Raw genomic sequence first — 24934 nt, 5'->3', positions numbered from 1 at the left:
TCCCAGAGTCTGGAGGAAGAGAGGAGAAGCAATCAATCCACGTTGCTTGAGGTCCAGAGTAAAGTTTCCACAGTCAGTGATGGTTTGGGGTGCCATGTCATCTGCTGGTGTTGGTCCACTGTGTTTTCTGAGGTCCAAGGTCAACGCAGCCGTATACCAGGAAGTTATAGAGCACTTCATGCTTCCTGCTGCTGACCAACTTTAATGAGATGCAGATTTCATTTTCCAACAGGACTTGGCACCTGCACACAGTGCCAAAGCTACCAGTACCTGGTTTAAGGACCATGGTATCCCTGTTCTTAATTGGCCAGCAAACTCGCCTGACCTTAAACCCATAGAAAATCTATGGGGTATTGTAAAGAGGAAGATGCGATATGCCAGACCCATAAATGCAGAAGAGCTGAAGGCCACTATCAGAGCAACCTGGGCTCTCATAACACCTGAGCAGTGCCACAGACTGATCGACTCCATGCCACGCCGCATTGCTGCAGTAATTCAGGCAAAAGGAGCCCCAACTAAGTATTGAGTGCTGTACATGCTCATACTTTTCATCTTCATACTTTTCAGTTGGCCAAGATTACTAAAAATCCTTTCTTTGTATTGGTCTTAAGTAATATTCTAATTTTCTGAGATACTGAATTTGGGATTTTCCTTAGTTGTCAGTTATAATCATCAAAATTAAAAGAAATAAACATTTGAAATATATCTGTCTGTGTGTAATGAATGAATATAATATACAATATAATATATAGAGGGTTGGGCACTCATACTTTTCAAAGGGGAAAAAATATTCATTGTTTTTATTTATTATTTATGTATTTGTTTTTTGTTGTTGTTGTTTTTACATTGTTTGTTGATTTTGTTCATCCATTTATGAATTGATACTTTTTTTGTTGTTAACACTTTAAATATTTTTTAAAAATGCAATGCAAATCAGCTTCTCTTGCTCTCATTAGTATCACCAACACATTATTTTTAAGAGTAACATCACTGAACTTTATTACTTTATTATTATATTGTAGTAACATTACAATATACTTCAAAATAATTGACCACTATACTGTAACACTGAATAATCAGTTATGAATGAGTTATGGCACAAAGACATGACCAAAAGATTGTTTGTGTAAAAGTGCTTTTAAAACAATTAAAAAGGTGGTGTATTTTAAGCTCTCCATGACTTGAGCAATATCAGAAACCAACTGAGGAAAGATCAACAAAGATGAAAAGTCAGCTATTTAACTCATAAATCTATTGTCCACTTACTTTGGAGTAATCCGTTAAATGATTGAGATGAAATTCTGACAGTGTTTTAACAAATATAGACTGTACATGTCTGACAAGACTGAACACATTTGATGTCAAAAATACTTTTTTGCAGAATATGTGATGAGGGTTTGCAGACAGGATGTTATGAAAGTTTCATTTGATCATCTGTGAAAGAAGTTTTGTTTTCAGTGGATACTGACAAGACATTAACTTGAAAATCTACACAGATTCACTCAGTAGCAACCCCTGAACAATCACATGCTGAGAATGTAACAGAAATTAGGCTGAAAGGAAAGATATCTGACTAAAATCATAGTTTTAAGAAAAAAAAAAGAAAGAAAGAAAGAAAGAAAGAAAGATGTATGTTTTAAGGGTAACTAAAAACATTATAGATAATGTTATAGTAATTATAGATGTGATTCCAAACATTAATTACAGATGTAATTACAGGAATGTATTTTTAAATGGAAGTACATGTACAAAATAAGTGCACTGTATAAAATTACAGATTTAAATTTAAGTACATCATAGTTACAGACTAGATAAAAACAACAGTAAAGCAAAAACAACATCTCTCAGGAGATTTTTTTCTCTTTTTTTCTCTCTCTCTTCATCACGGGCACAGATCAGGCAACACTGTGAGATAAATAGCAGAAGTAAGAATAAAATAAAAAATAAAAAAACAAAAAAAAAATAAAACAGCAGAAAACTGTTCACACCCCCACAGGAAACTAATAAATGAGTCAGTGTGAGCTGACAGAAACAGAAAGTACAACGTCTGAGATACAAGATTAAGGATCACTTTTAAAAATACATATTTAAAAAAATCTAAATAAAGGTTGCAAAGGTGATGTGCTTCCAAAGCGAGAGGCTGGAGTGATGTATAGACGGTGAGCTTATCTGCAGAAACGTTATCTGCTTTGGGTTGAGAGCACATGTTGATGTGTGTTCCTGTCAGAGAGGACAGTCCAGTACTTCATTTATACGGTAAGATATTCTTTTTATACACATTTCATTGGGTGCAGGTCAGACCATTATTGTCAGCTGTTAAAGCTTGTTAGCTGAGGTAGACCTAATACTAAACCTTAACTAAAATAATGCTAACAGATTCTTCTGAGCAGAGCAGGATATGAGTATAATGGGTTGACATGCATGGGCATCATTTTTACATGCTTTCAAAACTCAGTAAGGCCAAACATGTTTCTCTGCGTTCTATTGTCTGACAGAAAGATTGATTCTGGTGACACTTACGCTCTTGTAACACATACTCGCTCATTCAGTTCATGTGAACATGAACAGTGCATTTTTGAGACACAATACATACTTGGGAAATTGAGTTGAATCTAAAGATAGCCTTAATCACAATGTTAAATAGTATTAATTAGGGCCTGAGCACCGCGGTGCGGGGACCCTCTTGGAATTGCTCCGTCTTCTTCTTCTTCTTCTTCTCCAAAGTGAATCGTATTTTTGAGGGCCTAAACATAATCCAAAACTCACGAAACTTTGCACACGCGTCAGAACTGGTGAAAATTTACATCTGATATAAGTTTCAGAAGTGGGTGTGGCAAAATGGCCGATAGCGTTACGTGTAAAATTTCAACGGAGTGCGCCTCGAGCTACGTTTTATGTACATGCATTAAAATCAGTACACACGTGTAACACACCATTACCTACAAAAAAGTCTCTTCACTCTAAAAAATGCTGGGTTAAATATAACCCAGTGCTGGGTTAAAAAGGGACCAACCCAGCAGTTGGGTTGTTTTGACCAGAGGTGGATAGTCCAGGGGCCAAAGAGTAAAAGTCCTGACATATTTTTGCTCCACCCATGAGCTAAGCAGCTGATTTCACCACAGGAGGAACCAAGTCATTCCTTTCAAGTCACAAACGAGTCTCAAGTCAAATCCCAAGTCCCCAAAGAGTTAAAAGTTAATGAGATAATTAAGTGACTAATTAAATGATGATTGTGCGTTAGTGATGAACACCTGCTGTTATTGAGAATTACAGAAGATCAGATGTTGATGTTTTATTGGTTAAAATGATGCAACCATCATGGACATCAGTGTTTGCTTTAGTTGGACTCTTGATCCTTGACCTGTTGTGTTTGATCTCTCTCTGTAGAAATGCATGTGGTGTTGTACAATGATGAGATATTAGCTGTTTATATGTGATGAAATAAGCCTCATGAGCTGGACTGATTTTGCTCAAAATGACTTTCTTCCATTTATATGTTTAGGTTTCGCACTAAGAACTCTGTGAAACTACAGCAAAGTGTGTTGTTCTAATAGATATAGTGAATTAATTATTTATACACACACACACACACACACACACACACACACACACACACACACACACAAAAATTAACTACTGTGCTATTTAGACACACTCAGACATCAAGAACCAGTATACGAATCTCAACAATGGTGACAATCAACAAAATGCTTCATGATGCAATGCATGCTGGTTAACACCATAGTAAAAACTCCCATCATGCACTGCAGTATGAAAAATTATTGTCATCACAGTTGAGCCTGAGCTGATACAGCTTTTTTTATTTTTGTTCAATATTGACACATTAAGGTGGCATTTGTTTAATAGGCTTTTTTTTTTTTTTTTCTTTGCAGTTCTTAAGTGAATGTATGTCAGTTAATAAACCAAATAGAGAGACCGCTCTATGATATTCACTTATCATGAGTTATTAGCAGAAATTGCAAGTTACTCTGCTACTTCAAGCTTTTGATTCAGCAATGCACAAATGTTTGCTGTGAAACAATTTTGCAATCGCTTAGAAACAAACTACTTTGAATTATAAAAAGGGTCAAGAGACCAATTAAAGCAAACCTTGACCACAGTTACGGTGCCATCTTGTGTGTGTTTAAAAAAAAAAAAAAAATCAGTTGATTTAATCTAAGGCTGTGGCTGAAGTCAGTTGTAGTTCTTGTGTTTCACTTTTCTTCAATGATGTTGACTGTTAACAGCAGATGTTCATCACTAATGTGCAATCATCATTTAATTAATCACTTAATTATATCATTAACTTTAACTCTTTGAGGACTTGGGATTTAATATGGGACTTGCTTGTGAAAGGAATGACTTGGTTCTCCTCTGGTTAAAACAGCTTGAGTTCATGGGTGGAATAAACATATGGCAGGACTTTTACTTTCTGACCCCTGGACTTTATACCTCTGCCAACCGCTGGGTCAAAACAACCTAACAGTTGAGTTGGTCCCTTTTTGAACCCATCGCTGGCTTATATTTAACCCAGCATTTTTTAGAGTGTTGGTACAAAATCCAAACCCCAACAGGAAGTATGTTATCTTGAATTTCCTGTACGGTTTTTGTGCAGTTTTTGCCATTTCCATGCCTTATACTTTGACAAACTCCTCCTACAGTTTTAATCGGATCATCTTCAAATGAGGGTGAGGGTGATCATTAGACCTTTGTGACGTTAAATTGCGAAGATGTTGAGTTTTTGTCAAGGGGTGTGTCCCTGGCGGCCTGACAAAGTTTGATGTTTCGCCATGAAACAGGAAGTTGCTGTAACTCAGGCAAGCAATGTCTGATCTGCCCCAATCTTCACACGTTTGATAGGTGTTATATCCTGAACAAACACCCATGCCCAAATTCAGTTATAGTCTTAGCGCCACCTGCTGGTAACAGGAAGTGACATGTTTAACACTGTTATGGACTCCTAGCAAAATAATGAATAATAGTAAAATAGTGTTAAGTAGGCTGGCAACATTCTAGAAGCATGCTAAAACATGCTAGCAACACTTAGCTTAGTGTTAAAGCATGCTATTAATACAGTGAAGCAGAACATTACTGTAACTCGTGCATACAATGCCCAATCTGCCTCAAACTTCACATGTTTGATTAGAGTCCTGGCCTGAAGACATCTACATGTTCATATTTGGTTATAGTTATAGTGCCACCTACTGGCAACAGGAAGTAACATGTTTTACACTGTTATGCACTATTAACAACACAGTAAAATATGCTATTGTGTGCTAAACATGCTAGAAATATTCTCAAACATGCTAGCAACACTTACTAAATGCTAAAGCATGCTATTAATACTCTGTAACAGGAAGTTGTTGTAACTCATGCATACAGTGCCCAATCTGCCTCAAACGTCACACGTTTTATAGGAGTCCAGGCCTGAACACATCTAAAGGCCAAGATTCAATTATAATTATAGCACCACCTGCTGGCAACAGGAAATATCTTGTTTCACACTAACTTGCAATGCGTGATCTGCCCTAAACTTCACGTTTGTAAGAGTCGTGGCCTGAATACATCTACATGCCAATATTTAGTTATAATCATAGCACGACCTGGTGGCAGCAGGAAATTTGGTACAATGTTTACCAGTTTATAAGCACTTTGCCCAACGTCCGCTGTTCTCTTATGGCCACTGGTTGGTGATGAGCCCAGGTGCATTGGCCCTTTCATCGCTGCTTGCAGCTTTAATATTATTAATACTACTACTAATATGTCTAATAAAAGATTAATTAGCATAAAAGTATTTAGTTGATTTAGACAAATGGGACAGTGGTTGGTGGTTGAAAGGCCTGGGTTGTGCTCAGATTCTGGGTTAAGGGTAAACAGACTCTAATCTTCTGCTGTCCATAACTTTACAGTCAACAGAGTCCAGGAAATATGTTTTTTTTTTCTTCATCAATGTAACTTCTAATCTGTTAACCTTTATGCTCCTTTAAATGTAAAGTTATTTACAAGACAGTTTATAGCAATATTATTTTAATCAGTCTCTTTCCTTTCTTACTTAGATCTAAAGTGAACACAAAAAAGCCTTTTTTTCCTTTCTAGATATACCTTTCATATTATGTATAAGTTTTTACAATTATTATTATTTTTTTTGTCTTACTGTTTAACTTTACTGTAATATTGGTGCATCTAGATTTTACAGATAAAAATAATTTGGTTATGTTTGTTTGTAGGTTTCAATATCTAACAATTTATACAGTCTGAAAAAGTAACATCAATCATGAATAATAAATGCAGTCAAGTAGGATGACATGTTTCTGTGAAACGCACTTGCTGATCTAGACCAGTAACACAGTGCACAAGTATGAATATGGAAAGTCCCATACTGAGAAAAATGACATGGTCTCATGGTGAACCGTGCACAAAAACCCACAGACTGACACACAGTCTCCGAAATCAAAGAGGAAAAAGGGCTGCATGTTCATCATACGGAAATGTGGCCAGTATCTTGTTTTAGTTGTGAGGGGGAACGGGTCACAGCTAGTGTGTGAGAGGTGGAGGACAATGATGCGAAACAACACCCATATCTTATTCCTCTCCAAAAACACAAACCACACATCGTGAATCAGTAGGTCAGAAATGCAGTTTCTATGTTCAGGATTCATGGATAGTTGTCCGTGTGCTCAGTACAGATGCAGGCTGATGTCTCCTCAGGTCTCCTCACAGAGAGTTGAGACGGGGAGCAAGGGAATCCATCGAAAACATACTTTTTTCACCGTAACACCATTTTGGAGAATATGAGCTGAACGCAGGCAGCTTACGCTCTTCTGTGCCAGCTGCGCCACAAGAATACGCTGTTTTCTTTGAAATCAAAGTGTTAATACACTTAGAAAACGTATCCTTGTGTTGCAGCTGACACAGAAGAGCATACGCTGCCTGCGTTCAGCTCATATTCTCCAAAATGGCGCTACGCTGATGTGGAGTGACACAGAGGAGACGAATTGTTGATTAAAGTCATTATTTTTGTTTTATTCACGTACAAAAAGTATTGTTGTCGCTTCATAATGTTACAGTTGAACCACTAATGGCAGATGGACTATTCTGACGATGTTTTTCATACTTTTCTGAACCTTGACAGTGTATTTTACTTGGCAGTCTACAGGACAGTCACAAGCCTCCCTGTTTTCATCCAAAAATATTTTAAATTGTTTTCCGAAGACGAAGGAAGCTTTTACGGGTTTGGAATGACATGGGGGTAAGTGATTAATGAAAAAAAAAAAAAAAAAAAACATTTTGGGGTGGAGTATCCCTTTAAATAAGAATAAAGTGTGTGTGTATCAGGAATCATGCCTTCAGTTGCTGAAGCCACTATATTTTTATCATCCATTTGAAACAAATCTATAGTTTATATAAGGAATAACTGATGTCAGGCTGTTGAATTATTAGAAAAATACTTCACACCCAAGGTGATGATGCGCTCAAGAGTGAAATTTATATCACTTATCTACATGTGTATTTATTGAACAATATTGAACAAAGCACTTGTGAATTTGAGATGTCCAGATAAGGAGAAAGCAGAACTGAGAAAAAAAAAGCATTATATATATATATATATATATATATATATATATATATATATATATATATATATATATATATATATATATATATATATTTATTTATTTCTACTTTCTGATTATTTTGATACCTCCGCTTCACAAGTGCTGCTGGTATTACTCAATAAATACTTTTTTTCCCCTTGTTGATTTTGTGAAGTTGCACCAGAACACCCATACAACACTTTTACATGGTTATTTATATGAATCACTGTAAAAATGTAAGCTTTAATTAGAATTTTAACAACTGCATATATAATTACATTCTATAATTCTTAACAGATAATTGGATCAGTGCTCATTTAATGATAGTTTTCTGATGTCATCATGATTTCTGTAATACAGCCCTTTAATGAATCATAGCTAACACTTCACTGAATACCTCTTTTAGCTTTTAGATAGATATTTTGTTTGTTTGTTTGAAGCTATTTACTGATCTTCTATCAGTTATGTAGCTAAAACAGTTGCACAGTGAGTGTGGAAGAATACATAAACTGGACTTTTACTGCCTAATGCCACAGATATGTTAAAACTACACTTAAAATATTTACTATCAAATACTATAAAACAACAACAACAACACTTAAAAAAAAAACTAGCAACATATAGGCTATGTAGCCTATGTCTTGCTGCATATTGGACAGTTAATCTCATTACATAATAATAATAAAAATAATATCCTCAATACCGTTTTTTATTATTTATTATTACTAATCTCACAACAGATCATCCAAAAGTCAGTGTTTTGTAACATTTCAGCATGTTAAGCATACTTTTCACAACACAATATAAGCGTTTCACCTATATATATTTATGCTATATATGTGTTATTTTCATACTTTAACTTCCTTTCATAATGTTATTGCTCTCAAACGTTTCATTTGCCTCTGTTCTTGTTCAGTTTAAGAACTTTGTTATAAAATATAGAGAGATTTGCGATTTGAGAACACAGAGCAAGATAGCCTGTTAACCTGCAACCCCCATTATGGGACTCACAGCTGAAAATGCCCTATCTAACGTATAAAAAAAAAAAAAAAAAAAACATTTCCTGACTTTAGTGTGCACACAATTTTGGTGTTTTTGGAAATAAGACCCTTTGGCTTTACTATCCATCATCCAGAGTTGATAATGCTCAAAAAGATAAAAAGTTATAAACACTGAAGTGCCTTGAAAAAAATTGTACCACACTGAATTATTATTATTATTATTTTTTTTTATTTATTTATTTTTCGTATAAAAATACATGAAATCAGTCCTGGAACAATCCAGAAAAGTAATGGGTTGAAAGTCACATGTCTCATGAGTTTCTATTTCAAATCTGAAGATTCCTGAAATTAGATTCCTGCAACCAGTTTTCTGAGACTATGTCATGTATGTAATATAGCATCCACACTGATAGATGCTCATATAGTCAATAATCACATGTTGATGGCCGGTGATACAGATGGTAATCATACAGATGCACCATATAGTCAATAATCACACTCTATTCATATAGACCGCATTTACACTGACAGCTGTCATAAACACAGTAATCACATGCTGATGTGCGCTCAGACAGATGGTAATCATGCAGATACAGCCACATTCCCCAAAAAACACACACAAATATGAAAGAAAGAAATAATTATTTGTGCAAAAAGCCGATCGCTAAGTTATGTCTCCATCAGGTGTCAGGTGCGTCACAGCACGTGTCACGAGCCGTCATGTGAGAGCGGCAGAATTCAGATAAACAATATTCTGCGTATCTTTGACTTTTTTTTGTAGATAGTCTCATTCTGTTTGTGACACTGTATGCTTCAAAAACATGCTGTTTTTTACTACCTAAGACGCAGTTTTTTGAGCGTAAGTCATTCCGTAATGGATACAAATAATAGTGTCCCCAAAGAAATGAGAAAACAGTAAACAAAGGAATTATTATCCATATTACAACGTTATTGCTTCATTGGACTAAAAGTGCTCTTTGGGATGCCGTTCAGTGGACCCTTAAACTGGGATTTACAGCTGTGGATGTTTATGACTAGTTATTACGACGAATCTAGTATGTACTGCGTTTTGATTATGCATGTCTTGATGTGTACTAATTACACAAATTTAGCAAATACATTCCTTATAAGCTTTCAATTGAAAAACAGCGATCTGTCATCAGTGCTTGAGGCTTAGACCTTTATAATGATATATAGTTTGTAAAGATTAATTTTGTCCCATTTCATTTAATCTATTCGTAAACACTGACACATGCAAACAAAGAGCGTTCAGTGCGTCGGCATTCAGGTGCAGGCTAACAGAGTACAAGATAGATGAAACAATCAAAAAATATGTCTCTGTCAGATCTTTCAGTCACACAGCATTTTACATTACAGTGTGGCATGTGATACTGTAAACAGTGGCCTTACCATGGTAAATACTGCCACATTACTGTAAGTCATCCTTCATCTGTGTCACACCTTGTTTTGGGGTTTGTTTCATGTTCTTGTTTTCATGTCTTTTATTTTGTAGTTTGATTCATGCTGTTAGTGTCATGTTTCCCTTGCCCTCATGTATCTCTGCCTTGTGTATGTGTCATGTTCTCATTGGTTATTGTCTTGTCATGGGATTATCAGTTCTGTTTGCTTATTGGTTGCTTTTGTCATGTGCCTTGTTCCTCATTGGTTGGTAAGTGTCATGTGACCCTTTTTGTTTGGTACAAATAGCCCTCATGTTCCCATTGTTCTTGGTCATGTATTGATGTTGTAATCTGCTGTCAGTGAGTTAAATCTGTTCATGCCTAGTCAAGTCTGTTCAAGTCAAGTCTGTTCAAATCATGTCTGTTCAAGTTAAGTCTCTGTTTTGGATTATGTTTGGATTTTAGGATCACTTTTGTAAACAAAGCTGCACTTGGGTTCATCACAACTTGCTGTTCAGTGGACTAATCATTACAGAATACACAACCAAGAACCATGGGAACATGAGGGCAATTTGTACCAAACAAAAAGGGTAGTACTCAAGATCCTGCGAATGTGGAGCTTGGGCTAGGACTGAAAGGACGGATTGCTAGTGTAATGGACCCACCACTGATGTCAGTGCAAGCAGCTACTATCCCAGTGGTCTCTATGCTCTTAAGCCTGGTAGGCATCCCACTGTCTGCTGCACTGCCCGTGATAGTGGTCGCCATTTTGAGTGTGTGGGCTGCACACTGTGCTCCAGAGGCCTCTTCTGTCTATGAATCTGCCCCAGAGGCCTCTCATTTCACTCTAAAAAATGCTGGGTTAAATATAACCCAGCGCTGGGTTAAAAAGGGACCCAGTTTTGACAGAGGCAGAGGTATAAAGTCAGGGGTCAGAAAGTAAAAGGTCTTGCCATATGTTTATTCCACCTGTGGCAGGGTGAAGAAGGACATGACGCGAGGATGCAGGTAAGTTCCCCGAAGGGTGGATTTTATTAATGGAAAGGCGGTAAAAGGGGGTTGGCATGAGGTGGTTTGGTGCTCGGCTTCCTCTTCAATTGGTGTGCTGTGCGGTGTGGGTCCGTGCTCTCCGGTGTGAGGTGGGGCTGGCGGTCACACACTGCTCTCTGTAGAAACAATAGAAGATGGGGTTTGTCTCCTTCGCTTGGGCCATCCACTGTAGGGGAGCGTGGTCGGTTACGAGGGTGGCCGAGGAGGTAATACCTGAGCTCCAGCACTGCTCACTTGACAGCCAATGCTTCTCTCTCTACCGTGACGTACCGTTGCTCTGCGGGGGTCAGCTTTCGGCTTATGTAGATCACCGGATGTTCCTCACCGTTGTGGCCCTGGGATAGAATGGCTCCCAACCCCTTGTCGGATGCGTCCATCTGCAGCAGGAAGGGGCGGTTGAAGTCGGGGGCTCGGAGCACCGGCTCCGACGTGAGGGCTGACTTTATCCGTTGGAATGCCGCCTCTGTCTCGGGGGTCCAAGGGATCTTCTCTGGCTGCCCCATCTCTTGCGGTCTTATCAGGCCGCGACCCACCTGGTACCCCAAGTACTTAGCTTCGGCGAGGGCCAGGTGACACTTCCGGGGGTTGGGGGTCAGGCCAGCCCGGCGTAGTTCCAATAGCACCCTCCGCAGCCGCTCTAGATGGTCCTCCCAAGTCTCCGAGTGTATGACGACATCATCGAGGTAGGCAGCCGCATATGCTTGGTGCGGCCGCAGGAGGATGTCCATCAGTCGCTGGAAGGTGGCCGGGGCCCCGTGTAGGCCAAAGGGAAGGACCCGGTACTGCCAGTGACCGCTTGGGGTCAAGAAGGCCGTCTTCAGTTTGGCCTGTTCCGTTAAGGGGACCTGCCAGTAGCCCTTGGTGAGGTCGAGGGTCGAAATAAACCGGGCCCTTCCTAAGCGGACCAACAACTCGTCGACATGGGGCATTGGGTAGTTGTCAAACTCTGAGACTTCATTAAGGCGGCGGAAATCGTTACAGAAGCGGAGGGTGCCGTCGGGCTTTGGAACCATGACGATGGGGCTGGACCATGGGCTGCGTGATGGTTTGATGACCCCTAACCTCAGCATCTCCCGTACCTCTTCCTCGACGGCACGTCGCCGAACCTCCGGGACACGGTAAGGCCGCTGCTGGATGATGACCCCAGGTGGTGTGCGGACGTCGTGCTCCAAGACGTGGGTCCGCCCAGGCTGGGGGGAGAACACATCAGAAAACTGACTGACCAGGTGTTGCAGCTCTGACTTCTGGGCGGCCGAGAGTTGAGGGTCCATATCGACAACCACGGGAGTTGAGTTGGTGTAGGTAGAGAGCTGGGGCCCGGTCCCGACCCAGCGCTTCAGGAGATTGACGTGATAGAGCTGGTCCTCTTTCCTTTTTCCTGGCTGCCGCACACGGTAGGTAACAGGGCCGACCTTTTCTGTGACAGTGTACGGCCCCTGCCAGGTGGCCAGGAATTTGCAGGCGGCGGTGGAGACCAGAACCAGTACGTGGTCGCCTCGCTGGAACTCCCGTGGTTGGGCCGCCTGGTTGTAGTGTCACTTCTGGGCCTGTTGCGCTTTGACGAGGTGCTCCCGGACGATGGGCATGACATGGTCAATCCGCTCACGCATCTCCCGCACGTGTTCCACTGTTGTTCGGTGTACTGCCGGCTGTTGTTCCCAGGCCTCTCGGGCGACGTCAAGCAGGCCGTGGGGCTGTCGGCTAAAGAGGAGCTCGAACGGCATGAAGCCAATGGAGGCTTGAGGGACCTCTCGGACACCGAAGAGCACGTAGGGTAGCATCTTGTCCCAGTCCCGCTTATCTTCGGCCGCCACTCGGCGCAACATCTGTTTTAGGGTCTGGTTAAATCGCTTGACGAGCCCGTCGGTCTGTGGGTCGTACACCGTGGTGCAGAGCTGTTGGACCTTTAAGGGCTTGCATAGGTCTGCCATCATCCAGGACAGGACAACGAGGATGTGTTCATGCCCCTGGGCGGACTTCGGCAGCGGCCATACCAGATCCATCCCAATCCGCCTGAAGGGCACCTCAATGATGGGCAGCGGTATCAGCGGGCTGGGGGGAGGGGACCGAGGTGATGTCCGTTGGCAGGTTGGGCAGGCCTGACAGAAACGGCTGGCTTCGGCCTCCAGGCCTGGAGAGCAGGGTGCTTCGGTGGGCACGGCTCATCTTGAGGGCCGGGAACCGCCGGTCTGCTCACTGGTCGCTGGGTGCCCTCCGGCGTGCGCCGCTCCTGGACCACCCTTCGGGGAAACGGTGGCGCACTCTCCCCAACCTCCCAGTGGCCTGCTCAATGGCCTCGACCAGCTCATCAATGTTGGACAGGTTCTGCATACTGGCTGCCTGACGAAGCGGGCGGGGAAGGGCCCAAAGGAGGTGGTCAACCACAACACGCTCCGCTACCTGGTGTACGGTGGGACCCCCGGCCAGTAACCAGTGCTGGGCAAGGTGGGAGAGGTTGGCAGCTTGAGCCTGGGCCGGCTGCCGTGGGTCGAAGGTCTACTCATTGAAGAGTTGGGCAGCGCTGATCGCGATAGCCCCATCCGTCCCAGTATCTCCTTCTTTAGTTCTTAGTTGGTAGTGGTTTGTTCTTGGTTAAGGTGGAAGTATGCCCGTTGTGCCTCTCCCGTTAACAGCGGGGCCACGATCCGTGCCCACTCGTCCTAGGGCCACGCCTCCTGGGTGGCCACGGTCTCGAACATCTGGAGGTACATCGTTACGTCATCGTGCACCGTCATTTTGGGCAGCAACTGCGTTGCCTGGACACGGGGGTCAGGTAGCGGAGTTCACGGGGGAAGTGGCCAGACGGAGCGCGGTGTGCTCACGTTCGGTTTCCCCTTGCCGGGAGGCCATGTGCTCCATAATTTGCTGCTGGCGGATGCTCACCTCGGTGAGGTGTTTCAGCAGCTCTTCCATCCTTGGGGGAGGAGCGCCACCTGGGGGAAACAGAGAAGGTACATGAGCCACAGGAGAAAGGAGAGAAAAAAAAGTCCAAACCAGTCCAAAAGGAGTAACACTGCGTGTGGAGGGGCCGTCGGTGACTTCTTCACTGTCCTGCCTGCATTCTCCACCATTGTGGCGGGGTGAAGAAGGACACGACGCGAAGATGCAGGTAAGTTCCCCGAAGGGTGGATTTTATTAATGGAAAGGCGTTGAAAGGGGGTTGGCATGAGGCGGTTTGGTGTTCAGTGCTCGGCTTCCTCTTCAATTGGTGCGCTGTGGGTCCGTGCTCTCCCGTGTGCGGTGGGGCTGGCGGTCACACACTGCTCTCTGTAGAAACAATAGAAGATAGGGTTAGACGAGTCTTGTGGAGACATCTCTCACCTCTGCGTTCGTTTGCTGGGTTTATGTAGCCAGAGCTTGATGGGGCACAGGTGTGGCCGCTCAGCCCGTGATGAGCAGGTGCAGGTGTGACTGCTCAGTTTCCAGGGACGCTGAGGAGACCTCGGGACACGTGTCACACTCCCATGAACTCAGCAAGCTGTTTTAACCAGAGGAGAACCAAGTCATTCCTTTCAAGTCACAGGCAAGTCCTCAAAGAGTTAAAGTTAATGATATAATTAAGTGATTAATTAAATGATGATTGCACATTAGTGATGAACATCTGCTGTTAACAGTCAACATCATTGAAGAAAAGTGAAACACAAGAACTACAACTGACTTCAGCCACAGCCATTTTTTTTTTAAACACACACAATAACTGTGGTCAAGGTTTGCTTTAATTAGTCTCTTGACCCTTTTAATAATTCAAAGTAGTTTGTTTCTAAGCGATTGCAATATTGTTTCACAGCAAACATTTGTGTATTGCTGAATCAAAAGCTTGAAGTAGCAGAGTAACTTGCAATTTCTGCTAATAACTCATGATGAGTGAACATCATAAAGCGGTCTCTCTCTTTGGTTTATTAACTGACATTCAGGTACTGTAGAACAGGTGTTCATCACTAATGCACAATCATCATTTAATTAGTCACTTAATTATCTCATTAACTTTTAACTTTTTGGGGACTTGGGATTTGACTTGAGACTCGTTTGTGACTTGAAAGAAATGACTTGGTTCCTCCTCTGGTGAAATCAGTTTCTTAGCTCATGGAGCAAAAATATGTCAGGACTTTTACTCTATGGCACCTGGACTACCCACCTCTGGTCAAAATAACCCAACCGCTGGGTTGGTCCCTTTTTAACCCAGCGCTGGGTTATATTTAACCCAGCATTTTTTAGAGTGTTCCACCAATCCACTCCAGTGCATCCAGAGGTGGCAGCATCCGCTGTAGAACCTCCAGAGGCGACGGCATCGGCTTTTGAACTCACAGTCTGTCCTGTCACAGCCAAGAAGGCAGCTCATGAACTCACTGTCTGTCCTGTCATGGTCAAGGAGGCTGTTCATGAACTCTCTGCCTGTCCTGTTGCGGCTATGGAAGCTGCTCAAGAACTGTCTGCCTGTTCTATCATGGTCAAGTGGTTTGTCCATGTTTCTCCTCCGCCATGGCTCCATGCTCCTATGGATCGAATCCATGGCCCAGGTCCTGCAGTGTTCCACTGTCTGCCACTGCTTCACAGCCCAGGTACTCACTTTCTGCCACTGTTCCATGATCCAGGCCCACCTCTGCTCCATGGTCCACTCCAATGCATCCAGAGGTGGCAGCGTCCGCTGTAGAACCTCCAGAGGTGACAGCGTCCGCTTCTGAACTCACAGTCTGTCCTGTCACAGCCATGGCAGCTGTTCATGAACGCACTGTCTGTCCTGTCACGGCCAAGGAGGCCATTCATGAACTCTCTGCCTGTCCTGTTTGTTATTTGACAAATATTACATTTAATTCACTTCATCTGAGATAAAGTATGCAAACACCGCGTAAGTGTCACTAACGGGAGCAGAAAGTGTCCGGCTTGACAGCTCCATTTTCAACTCTGCCCCCGACTGCTCTCGCTGAAGGCCCTCTGTAGCAATGCTGCAAGTCAAATGCACCTAGTGTGTGATGTTCTCATTTGTTATTTTCTTGTCATGTGATTATCAGTTCTGTTTGCTCATTGGTTGCTTTAGTCATGTGCCTTGTTCCGCATTGGCTGGTTTGTGATATGTGACCCTTTTTGTTTGGTACAAATAGCCCTCATGTTCCCATCGTTCTTGGTCGTGTATTGATGTTGTAATCTGCTGTCTGTGAGTTTAGTCTGTTCATGCCTATTCAAGTCTGTTCATGCCTCCTCAAGTATGTTCATGCCTCGTCAAGTCTGTTCAAGTCAAGTCTCTGTTTTGGATTATGTTTGGATTTTAGGATCACTTTTGTAAATAAAGCTGCACTTGGGTTCATCACAACGTGCTGTTCAGTGGACTAATCATTACAATCTGTAAAGGTCGACTACAGTATAGATTCAGTCACATGGTATGGCAGCAAACCTCATGACTGTGTCATTTTTCACCACACCTTTTGATAACACAGTGGAACTATGGAATTCAGGCGTGTCATCTGATGAATAAATATACATGTTATTGCATGCACATATGATACATTATTCAAAATAGAACTTTTGTATTCACAAATATGCCCCTTTGTACAAAATGCTTCACATTCATTTAATTCTGACTTTTGCAGACACAAGTTGCAGTTACGTATAGCAAAGTACAATTGTGAATTTTTCAAACCGATGAGTAGATTATTGAATTTTATAATCATAGCATTGAGATATTATTCATTTGTAGCTAGATGTGGGTTTCAAAATACTGAAAGCCATAGTAAGAAAGTCTCAAAATCTGAATGAATCAAATAGGATGGACTCAGAAAAGACACTGATGAATACATGCATGTCACCTGATCCACAAGTGTCTTGTTGCATGCATAAATTATGATACACTAATACAAAAGAAAACATTTGAACTCACAAACATGTCTCCATTCGTACAGTTCTCTTCACATCCATTATTGATGGTGTGGTAAGCTACATTTGCAACATTTGTCAAGTTCACGGATAGCTGTGCATGAGACTAATGAGCCTTATTGAGACTAATGTCATCCCATATGTTCCTTCCTCTGTTAGAATGTAAGAATGCTTGATTGTGTCTAACTAGAGCGTCTCTGTTGTCTTTCAGAACAGGACACGACTCTCGTAACAATGTCAGAAGACTCTGAGGAATCTCTGGGATTCTCTCAAGGATCTCTTAAATAAGCGACTTTTGTGTTTCCTGAGTGCTGAGAGGTGTCTTACGGCGTGTGCCATCCCAAAACTACAGTGCTATGCCAAGCTGAACCTTTGTAGAGTTAACGGGAGGACTCTCGGACTCGAGTTAAATGAGAGGAAGATGAATGCCAGTCACATCTCTTGCAATAACACTACTGCGCACCAAGTAACGTCAATACAAGAATATCAGCATCACATCTATGCCATCTTCTACACTGTGATTCTAGTTCCTGGACTGATTGGCAATGTTCTCGCGCTCTGGGTTTTTTATGCCTACATAAAGGAGACAAAGAAGGCTGTGATATTCATGATCAACCTGGCCATCGCTGATCTGCTGCAGGTGCTATCACTGCCTCTGCGCATTTACTACTATTTGAACAACTCGTGGCCTTTTGGAGATGTCGCCTGCATGCTCTGTTTCTATCTGAAATACGTCAATATGTACGCCAGCATCTACTTCCTGGCTTGCATTAGTGTGAGACGCTGTCGACTCATTATCCAGCCGCTGCGCTCTGGCACCATGAAAAGATGGCAGGACCGTAGCTTGTGTTTAGTCGGGTGGTTCATCGTGTGTTTGGGATGCCTTCCGTTCCCTCTCCTACGAAAAAACCCGATCCCCAATACAGCATTCTGCTTCTCTGAGCTACCCATGATGCCACTCAGCAAAGAACTAGGAGTGTCCCTCATCACATTTGCAGAGATCATAGGCTTTCTCCTGCCGCTGGCTGTAGTGGTCACCTGCTCGTGGCTGACCGTGGCCAGTCTGCGTGAGAAGACCTGCGTGCTGCAGGACACTGGGGAAAAGCACAAGGCGCTCAAGATGGTGTTGAGTTGTGCTGGTGTGTTCCTGGTTTGCTTTGTGCCCTACCACATAACTTTCCCTTTAGACTTCTTGGCCAAATCAAACTGTAATCTCAGTTCTGTTTTTAGGAACACAGTTCTCCGCACTCACCCAATCACCTTGTGTCTAGCGAGTCTGAACTGCTGTCTGGACCCAGTCATGTACTACTTCACTACTGATGAATTCAAGCGGCGTCTGTCCAGGCCAGAATTTCACGAAAGTTTGCCATTACAGCACAGAACTTCTTTCTCCACAAATTCAACAGTCTGCGGTCTAAAACAGACAGACAGAACTGACAGAGACCGCACAGGGAAATTGTTTTAAGCCACAAAATAGAGCTTTCTGTATGTACAGTTGATAAACTACAAACAAATTCATGAGAAATCTTCATTCTGCTCTTGAAGGGGAATGGGCAAAAGGGCATTTATTTAACCAAAAACAGGAATGTGAGGAAATATTGTTATATTTCAAATTTTCTACTTGAATGTATGTTAAGATGCAATTTATTGCTGTGATGCTCAGCTGAATTTTCAGCATCATTACTCCAGTCTTCAGTGTCACTTGATTCTTAAGAAAATATTTTAATATGCTAAGCTGCTGCTCATTGCTCATGAAATATTTCTGATTATTACCACAGCTGTGAGCTTCCTATTTTTGTGGAAACCAAGTGTGCTGCACATGACCTGAAAAGTGATGCCACAACATTTTGATGGCCTTTAGGGGGCTGTTTCATAAAAGACGCTGAGACGCTGAGAAAATCAATCGGGACTAAAGTGGTTTCATAAACTACAGTTGAAGTTCACACAATCTCACTAATTCGATCCAGGTTCAATGAGTCAGGATAATTTGATGTGCATTCTTAAGCAGCCCTTAATGTCGATCATTGATCAAATCGATCCACTGTGGCAATTAGCGATTATTTATGCTGTTTAATGCATTTGAGACATTGTGTTTTCCTCTTTGCATAACTGACACGTCACAGATATATTTTTCATCTGTAAATGTTAGAAAGTCATGCAAATATATCCATTTTGCTGTCAGGCGTGGGACGAGGGTTACACGAGGGAACGAGCGATGCTGCGCACTATACAGACTGAGCGCAATAGAATAATGGTGCAATAATTCTGAATAAAATATGCATTCTGCTAAAATATTTGTTGTTGGACATTAAATGTGACGCATGTAGATTTTAAATCCTACATATGTTTTTTTTTTTTATCATAGCAGTAACTGTAAATCAAATGTAAGCTGCTAATACAGCCCTACTATCTTAAATGAGTTAATGTGTGTTCCTCTTATAAGTTAAAATGTAGTCTGATTTCTATTATTTATTTTAATTTTTAATTCAGTGGTTTTAACTTTTAATTTAGTGTTTTAAATAATTTAAAGGGCAATTTTAGATGGTACTGTTTTAATGTTCTACTAATAACCATAAAAGGCACAGCTGTCATAAAACCCAAGAGAAAGGCTGCATGGCTAGAAACTGTTGATCAACTGAATGGGCAAGTAGCAACTATGTTTAAATGTTTTCATCTTTTAAAAAAAAGGTCATTACATTTTGGCCACAATACATTAAATATAGTTGGTTGTAGCCGTTATTTATTTATTTATTTATTTGATTATTTAAGTTGCATTTTCTGTATACTTTTATTTTTTGACTGATAATACAGTCAAATAATTGTATGTGAGAGAGTTAGTGGTAATATAACTGCATTCCTATTGGTCAGTGTTAGAGGAGCTCAGCTTAGCCTGACAGTTAGCCTGCTCCGGACCATGGGTGCGTTTCCCAAAACCATAGTTGCTAACCTGTTAGCAACTTAGTTAGTTGGCAATGGGAAATTGCATTGCAACCAACAAAGTTGCTAACTTAGTTAGCAACTATGGTTTTGGGAAACGCACCCCAGGTTAGTTTCCCAGCATAAGCTGCCACAGTGACTGAGCTTGAGCTATGGTAATTTGCTTTATGAAACCAAATCAAGTGAAAATAAGTCAGACTAACTGAAATAAGCCTGGCTTATTTGGTAAACTTGTTTTATGAAACAGTCCCCTGGTGTCTGGCTGCAGTATAAGTCATAAACCCCACCCTCTCCATGTGAACGAAGGGCACACGAACCCAACTGAAAAAAATCAAATTAGAGATCAAATACATTTTCCCAAAGGAGGTTGCCATCATTTTAATTAGTTCTAATAATGCTGATGTATTTTCAAGTAAAAAAATTTCTAATAAGTTTGCTTTTATATTTTATATTTTATTTCTATAAAAAACAGGGTGTGGCATCATGATTGTGAGCTTGTGATTGCGTCTGTGGGCTCCAGCTGACGATCAGTACTGTGCAGACTCGGGATTCACATGACATCATTTTCTCAAGATGATAGCGGCCATACTGAGATGTTTTGGCTTCATTTTTCTATAATGCAAGGGAAAGGAGATGTGTCGTCCATCTTTTTTTACAGTCTGTGGTGGAAACTGTGATATATCCTTCCAGGACTCTTTGGTGAATAGAAAATTCATTTGAAAAAGATTTGTGTGTGTATGTGTGTGTTTGTAGCAAAGTCTTTACTATTACTTTTGATACATTTTTTGCAATAAAGTGTTAAAAAACTAATGTAAAGTGACAGTACAAGACTGTTTCTAACCTTGCTTCAGGCCAGTGGCGTGCACAGGGGGGTGGACCGGTGGCTAGATCCACTGCCCCTCTGCCCTCATTGGCTGAGGTGCCCTTCTTGAACCAACCGTTTCTCACTAGAGTCCACTCCACGAAGGCGACGTAATCCTCTCGAGGACCATCTTTGGATGATGGCGCTCCGGGTAGCTGGTGGTGCTTGCTAGCAGCTGGAATAGTCTGGTATGGTCCTCGAGAGATCTATCCCCCTGCTCCAGCAGGAGGAGGAGGAATTCCGGGTGGGTGAAGGGATCCATACCAGGAAACACAACGAAAAAAAAAAAAAAAAAAAAAAAAAAAACTGAGATAAAAACGAGAAAATAAATGAAGGGGAAAACACAGAGGTTACAGTTTTGGTCAGGTCTTCTGTCACGTAACGCTGTTGACGAAGTACGCAGAAGGCACGAGTAAACGAGAACTGTCTTTAATCAAGGAAACACAGGAGATAATCCACAATAGGAGCTTGAGCCAACACACGTAGAGAACGAGTAGAACTGACAAACACAAACTGAACAGACTAGGACTTTTAAACACAGGGCAATCAGGGGAACACAGGTGACATCAATGGAACATAATCAAACTAAACGAGGACAGGAACGTGACCAAATAAGGAAAACAGGAACAGAAACCGGGGCAAAACATAACAAAACAGGTCCATAATCCTAAAACATTCAAATGAAATAACCCCCCCCCGTTTTTTTAAATGCAGCTCAGAGGTGCAATAAATGCATTTACACTACAAAAACAATCACATACATAATGCTATGACATGTTTTAAATATGAACTACAACTGTCAGTAAGTGGTAGCAAGTCACTGTTTTAATTAGTGAGTCACTAAGTTATTTATTCAGCCGACTGGTTCAAACTGTGAATTCATTCAATAATGAAACAAGTGACTGTCTTTATAAACAGATCATTAAATCACTGACTCAATGTTCTGCTGTGGCTTTGTTTGGAGCTATTTTTGTCAGCAAAATGGAGCAAAAACAGACAATATTGTGTCTAAAATAAAACTCACAAAACTCCTTGTTTATTGAACTGAAGTATAAAATCAGTATAACATTGTGCTGATGTTCATGAAAACCACATCCTTGCTTATGTGATGTTGCTTCATTTTTTATGATTCATTTACAGATTACAGTTAATCACAAATTAAGACAAAATTCAAAATTTATCAGGCTTGCTCAGAAGTTATTCCTTCAAACCATTCATAAACGCATTAGACTTGTCTGTTCCAGTAATGGGATGTGCATTTCACACCTGGGCCTTGTGTTAATCCACCTCTTAATACCATCATGACATATGGCTGTTTAGTCTTGTGACTGTGTGTGTTTCAAGGGCTGTTTGTCTTCATGAATGAGAGATGGGAAGCAATGGTTATGGAAACTCAAGGTTTATGGGATGTGGTTGTGAAGCAGTTTGGTATAATAATTGGTGTAATAATAATAAAGGTTTCAACACGTTATAAATAGTAACTCTATATGATTGCGCATGTTAATCATTTTTATGTTATATTAGTTGTTCTTGTTGCATTTGTGCAATAGATGAATAGCAATTTTATGTTTTTAGATATTTTATGTTTAGATATGTCTATCTTGCGGGAGTCCCACAAATCATTTTATTCTCCTGCATCCTGTACACACACTCGCCCATCAAGTGTTGTCCCGCGCCGCACTCTGTTGAGTGCAGGTCTTTGCCATGAAGAAAATAAAAGGAGGCTGAATATGCTAAAATGAGTTTGGATTGACCTATGGAGTTCTGGAAGAATGTTTTATGGAGTGCAATTCAGACTGAATAAGTTCTTTTGCACTACAATAATTATATCTGCACTGTTTACTTCACTGGTTTGCACACTATCTGCCATGTTGCTTGTGCTGCTTTACTTATCTTTCTTTTTACATGACATATTTGTATATTTGTATAGTTGTACTTTATATTTGATCTGTATTTAATGTTCTACTGTTAGTGTTATCTGAGAGTAACGCAATTTCAATTCCCTGTATATATGTACTGTACATGTGGAAGAATTGACAATAAAACAGACTCGACTTGACTTGAGTGATATGACCGAACTGGAACTTTTTGGACCCATGGATCAGCTGTATGCCTCCAAAAAAGGCAAAGCTCATGAGCAGAAGAACACCATACCCATGTTCAAACATGGAAGTTGATCAATCTTGTTATGGGGGTGTTTTGCTGTTGTAGGAAGTGGAAGTCTTGACTGTACAAATGACATTTTGTATTCTTTGAAGTATCAGGCCTTTTTGGCAAAGATTGTGATGCCTTCGGTGCAGAGTCTGAAGCTTGATCACCTATAGACTCTCCTGCAGGGTAGCATCCCAAAGTTTACATCCAAATCTACTTAAAGGGGTCATGAACTGCATTTTTTATTATTTTATAATGATCTCTGAGGTTCACTTTTAATGTTAGTGTGATTTTACAAAAAAAAAAAAAAAAAATTTAGAAGTAATAACCTATTTTCTGTCCTGTTTTTGAGCCTCTCTGCAGAACGCTTTGTTTTTATAGGCGGGCCGTACTCAAGACTCAAGTAAACGCCCACTGCTGTGATTGGCTGACAGTTTTGCTTATTAAAATAGCAGATGGACACTGTGCTGTGACATACTCTACAAACAACATGGGTCATTTGGGTTAAAAACGTGTAAATACTATATATCAAATGGTCTGGAACAAATAGGGTTACAAAAAGCAGGTTTCCTCACACTTCTGTGTTGTGACAGTATGGTCAAACTCAGCGCTGCATCATCATTTACCCTCAGTCTCTCTGAAAGCCCTGCATCACACTGTCTTGTTTAAAAATGAATACTTAGCGAAGTAAAGCAAACAAACAAACAGTGTTTGACTGATGCAATCTGGAGCTCTTTGCTTATTTTACTCCATGTTTACACCGGACGCGGCTCTAGACAACATTATAATCAGTGATGCTGTCTACAGTGAAGCTGTTTTTAAACTAACGAGAACATTCTGAGGTTTGAAACTTACAGGATGTTGGTAACACTTTACAATAAGGTTGTATTAGTTAACGTTAGTTAATGCATTAGTTAACACGAACTAACAATGAACAACTCCACTGTTCAGGATTACTTAATGTTTTGTTAATGCTAACTTATAAATTTACTAATGCATCTCTTCACATTAACAGATTAATTAGTTAACATTGTGGTTAAAACATTAGTTAAAATTTACTAAAAATGAACAAAGCATCTGTTCAGCATTACTTAATCTTTGCTTATGTTAACTTATTCATATACTAATGTAATTAAAATCACAAATCAGGACTGTAAACGCAGGAAATCTACCGCAAACAAACGTGACTTTAGAGTAAACAAATGGCGGACGACTTGCAAGAAGAAATGGCGATTATAATATTAGTATATCTTTTTACTGAAAGTTCACGGGGGAACAGAAAAAGGTCTGGATGCAGTCGTGGAGACGGTGTGAACATGAACTTTATATATTACAGCGCGAGCTGGAGGAGAGTAATGCTTCTGGTTTCCTTTGGAAATCGCTTCGTTCCACGTGACGATCTACTGAGCGCGCGCACATTTGTTCTCGGGGTTCGGCGGGAACAGGACGGACTGGACCTACAAAAACATCGTCTGATGGAGTGGATTAACTGACTTGGAAAACGGGATAGAAATGGTCCTCTTGTTAGACTTTTCAGTGACATTCATCGAAAATAGCAGCTTTAAAACACAAAGGTGATTTGTACATTGCACACTTTACAATAAAGTTCACAAAGTCCCTTAGTAAATGCATAGTTAATGGTAAGTCATGTTAATAAAGTCTAAAAAGATGAGAAGCATTATCAGTTGATGTTCAGATAGTTTCCAAAAATATATTTAAATATTTGATTTTGGCCACTTTTTAATATTTTTCACCTATATTAAATATATTCAAAAAAAATTTTTTCAGAAATATTTACATATATTTATTTACTTTATATGTAAATACATTTAGATATCAGACTATGTAAATATATTAATTTGCAATATATGTCTGTATATTAATTTCTAATATTTGTTAACATATTACTTTCTGTACATGTAAATATATTAGGAATACATGGAATACAGGTGCTGGTCATATAATTAGAATATCATCAAAAAGTTGATTTATTTCATTAATTTCATTCAAAAAGTGAAACTAGTATATTATATTCATTCATTACACACAGACTGATATATTTCAAATGTT

At 40.6% G+C, this 24934-nt stretch overlaps 1 protein-coding gene across 1 annotated transcript; it reads left to right on the top strand.

Annotated features, from left to right (window-relative positions):
• The first annotated feature begins 1726 nt into the window (after positions 1 to 1726).
• LOC109082637 (probable G-protein coupled receptor 174) lies at positions 1727 to 19691 on the top strand. The gene is made up of 2 exons (XM_019097485.2): positions 1727 to 2256; positions 17126 to 19691. The coding sequence occupies exon 2, from the start codon at positions 17336 to 17338 to the stop codon at positions 18377 to 18379; it is 1044 nt and encodes a 347-aa protein (XP_018953030.1). The 5' UTR covers positions 1727 to 2256; positions 17126 to 17335; the 3' UTR covers positions 18380 to 19691.
• The last annotated feature ends 5243 nt before the right edge of the window (positions 19692 to 24934 follow it).

This window comes from Cyprinus carpio, chromosome A14 (assembly GCF_018340385.1).
Source record: "Cyprinus carpio isolate SPL01 chromosome A14, ASM1834038v1, whole genome shotgun sequence".
Taxonomy (NCBI): domain Eukaryota; kingdom Metazoa; phylum Chordata; class Actinopteri; order Cypriniformes; family Cyprinidae; genus Cyprinus; species Cyprinus carpio.
The sequence above is the reverse complement of the archived record's forward strand: the minus strand, read 5'-3'. Positions and strand labels throughout refer to the sequence as shown.

Bases quoted from the DNA above. Each gene is read 5' to 3' on its own strand.
- LOC109082637 (XM_019097485.2), top strand. From the start codon at position 17,336: ATGAATGCCAGTCACATCTCTTGCAATAACACTACTGCGCACCAAGTA.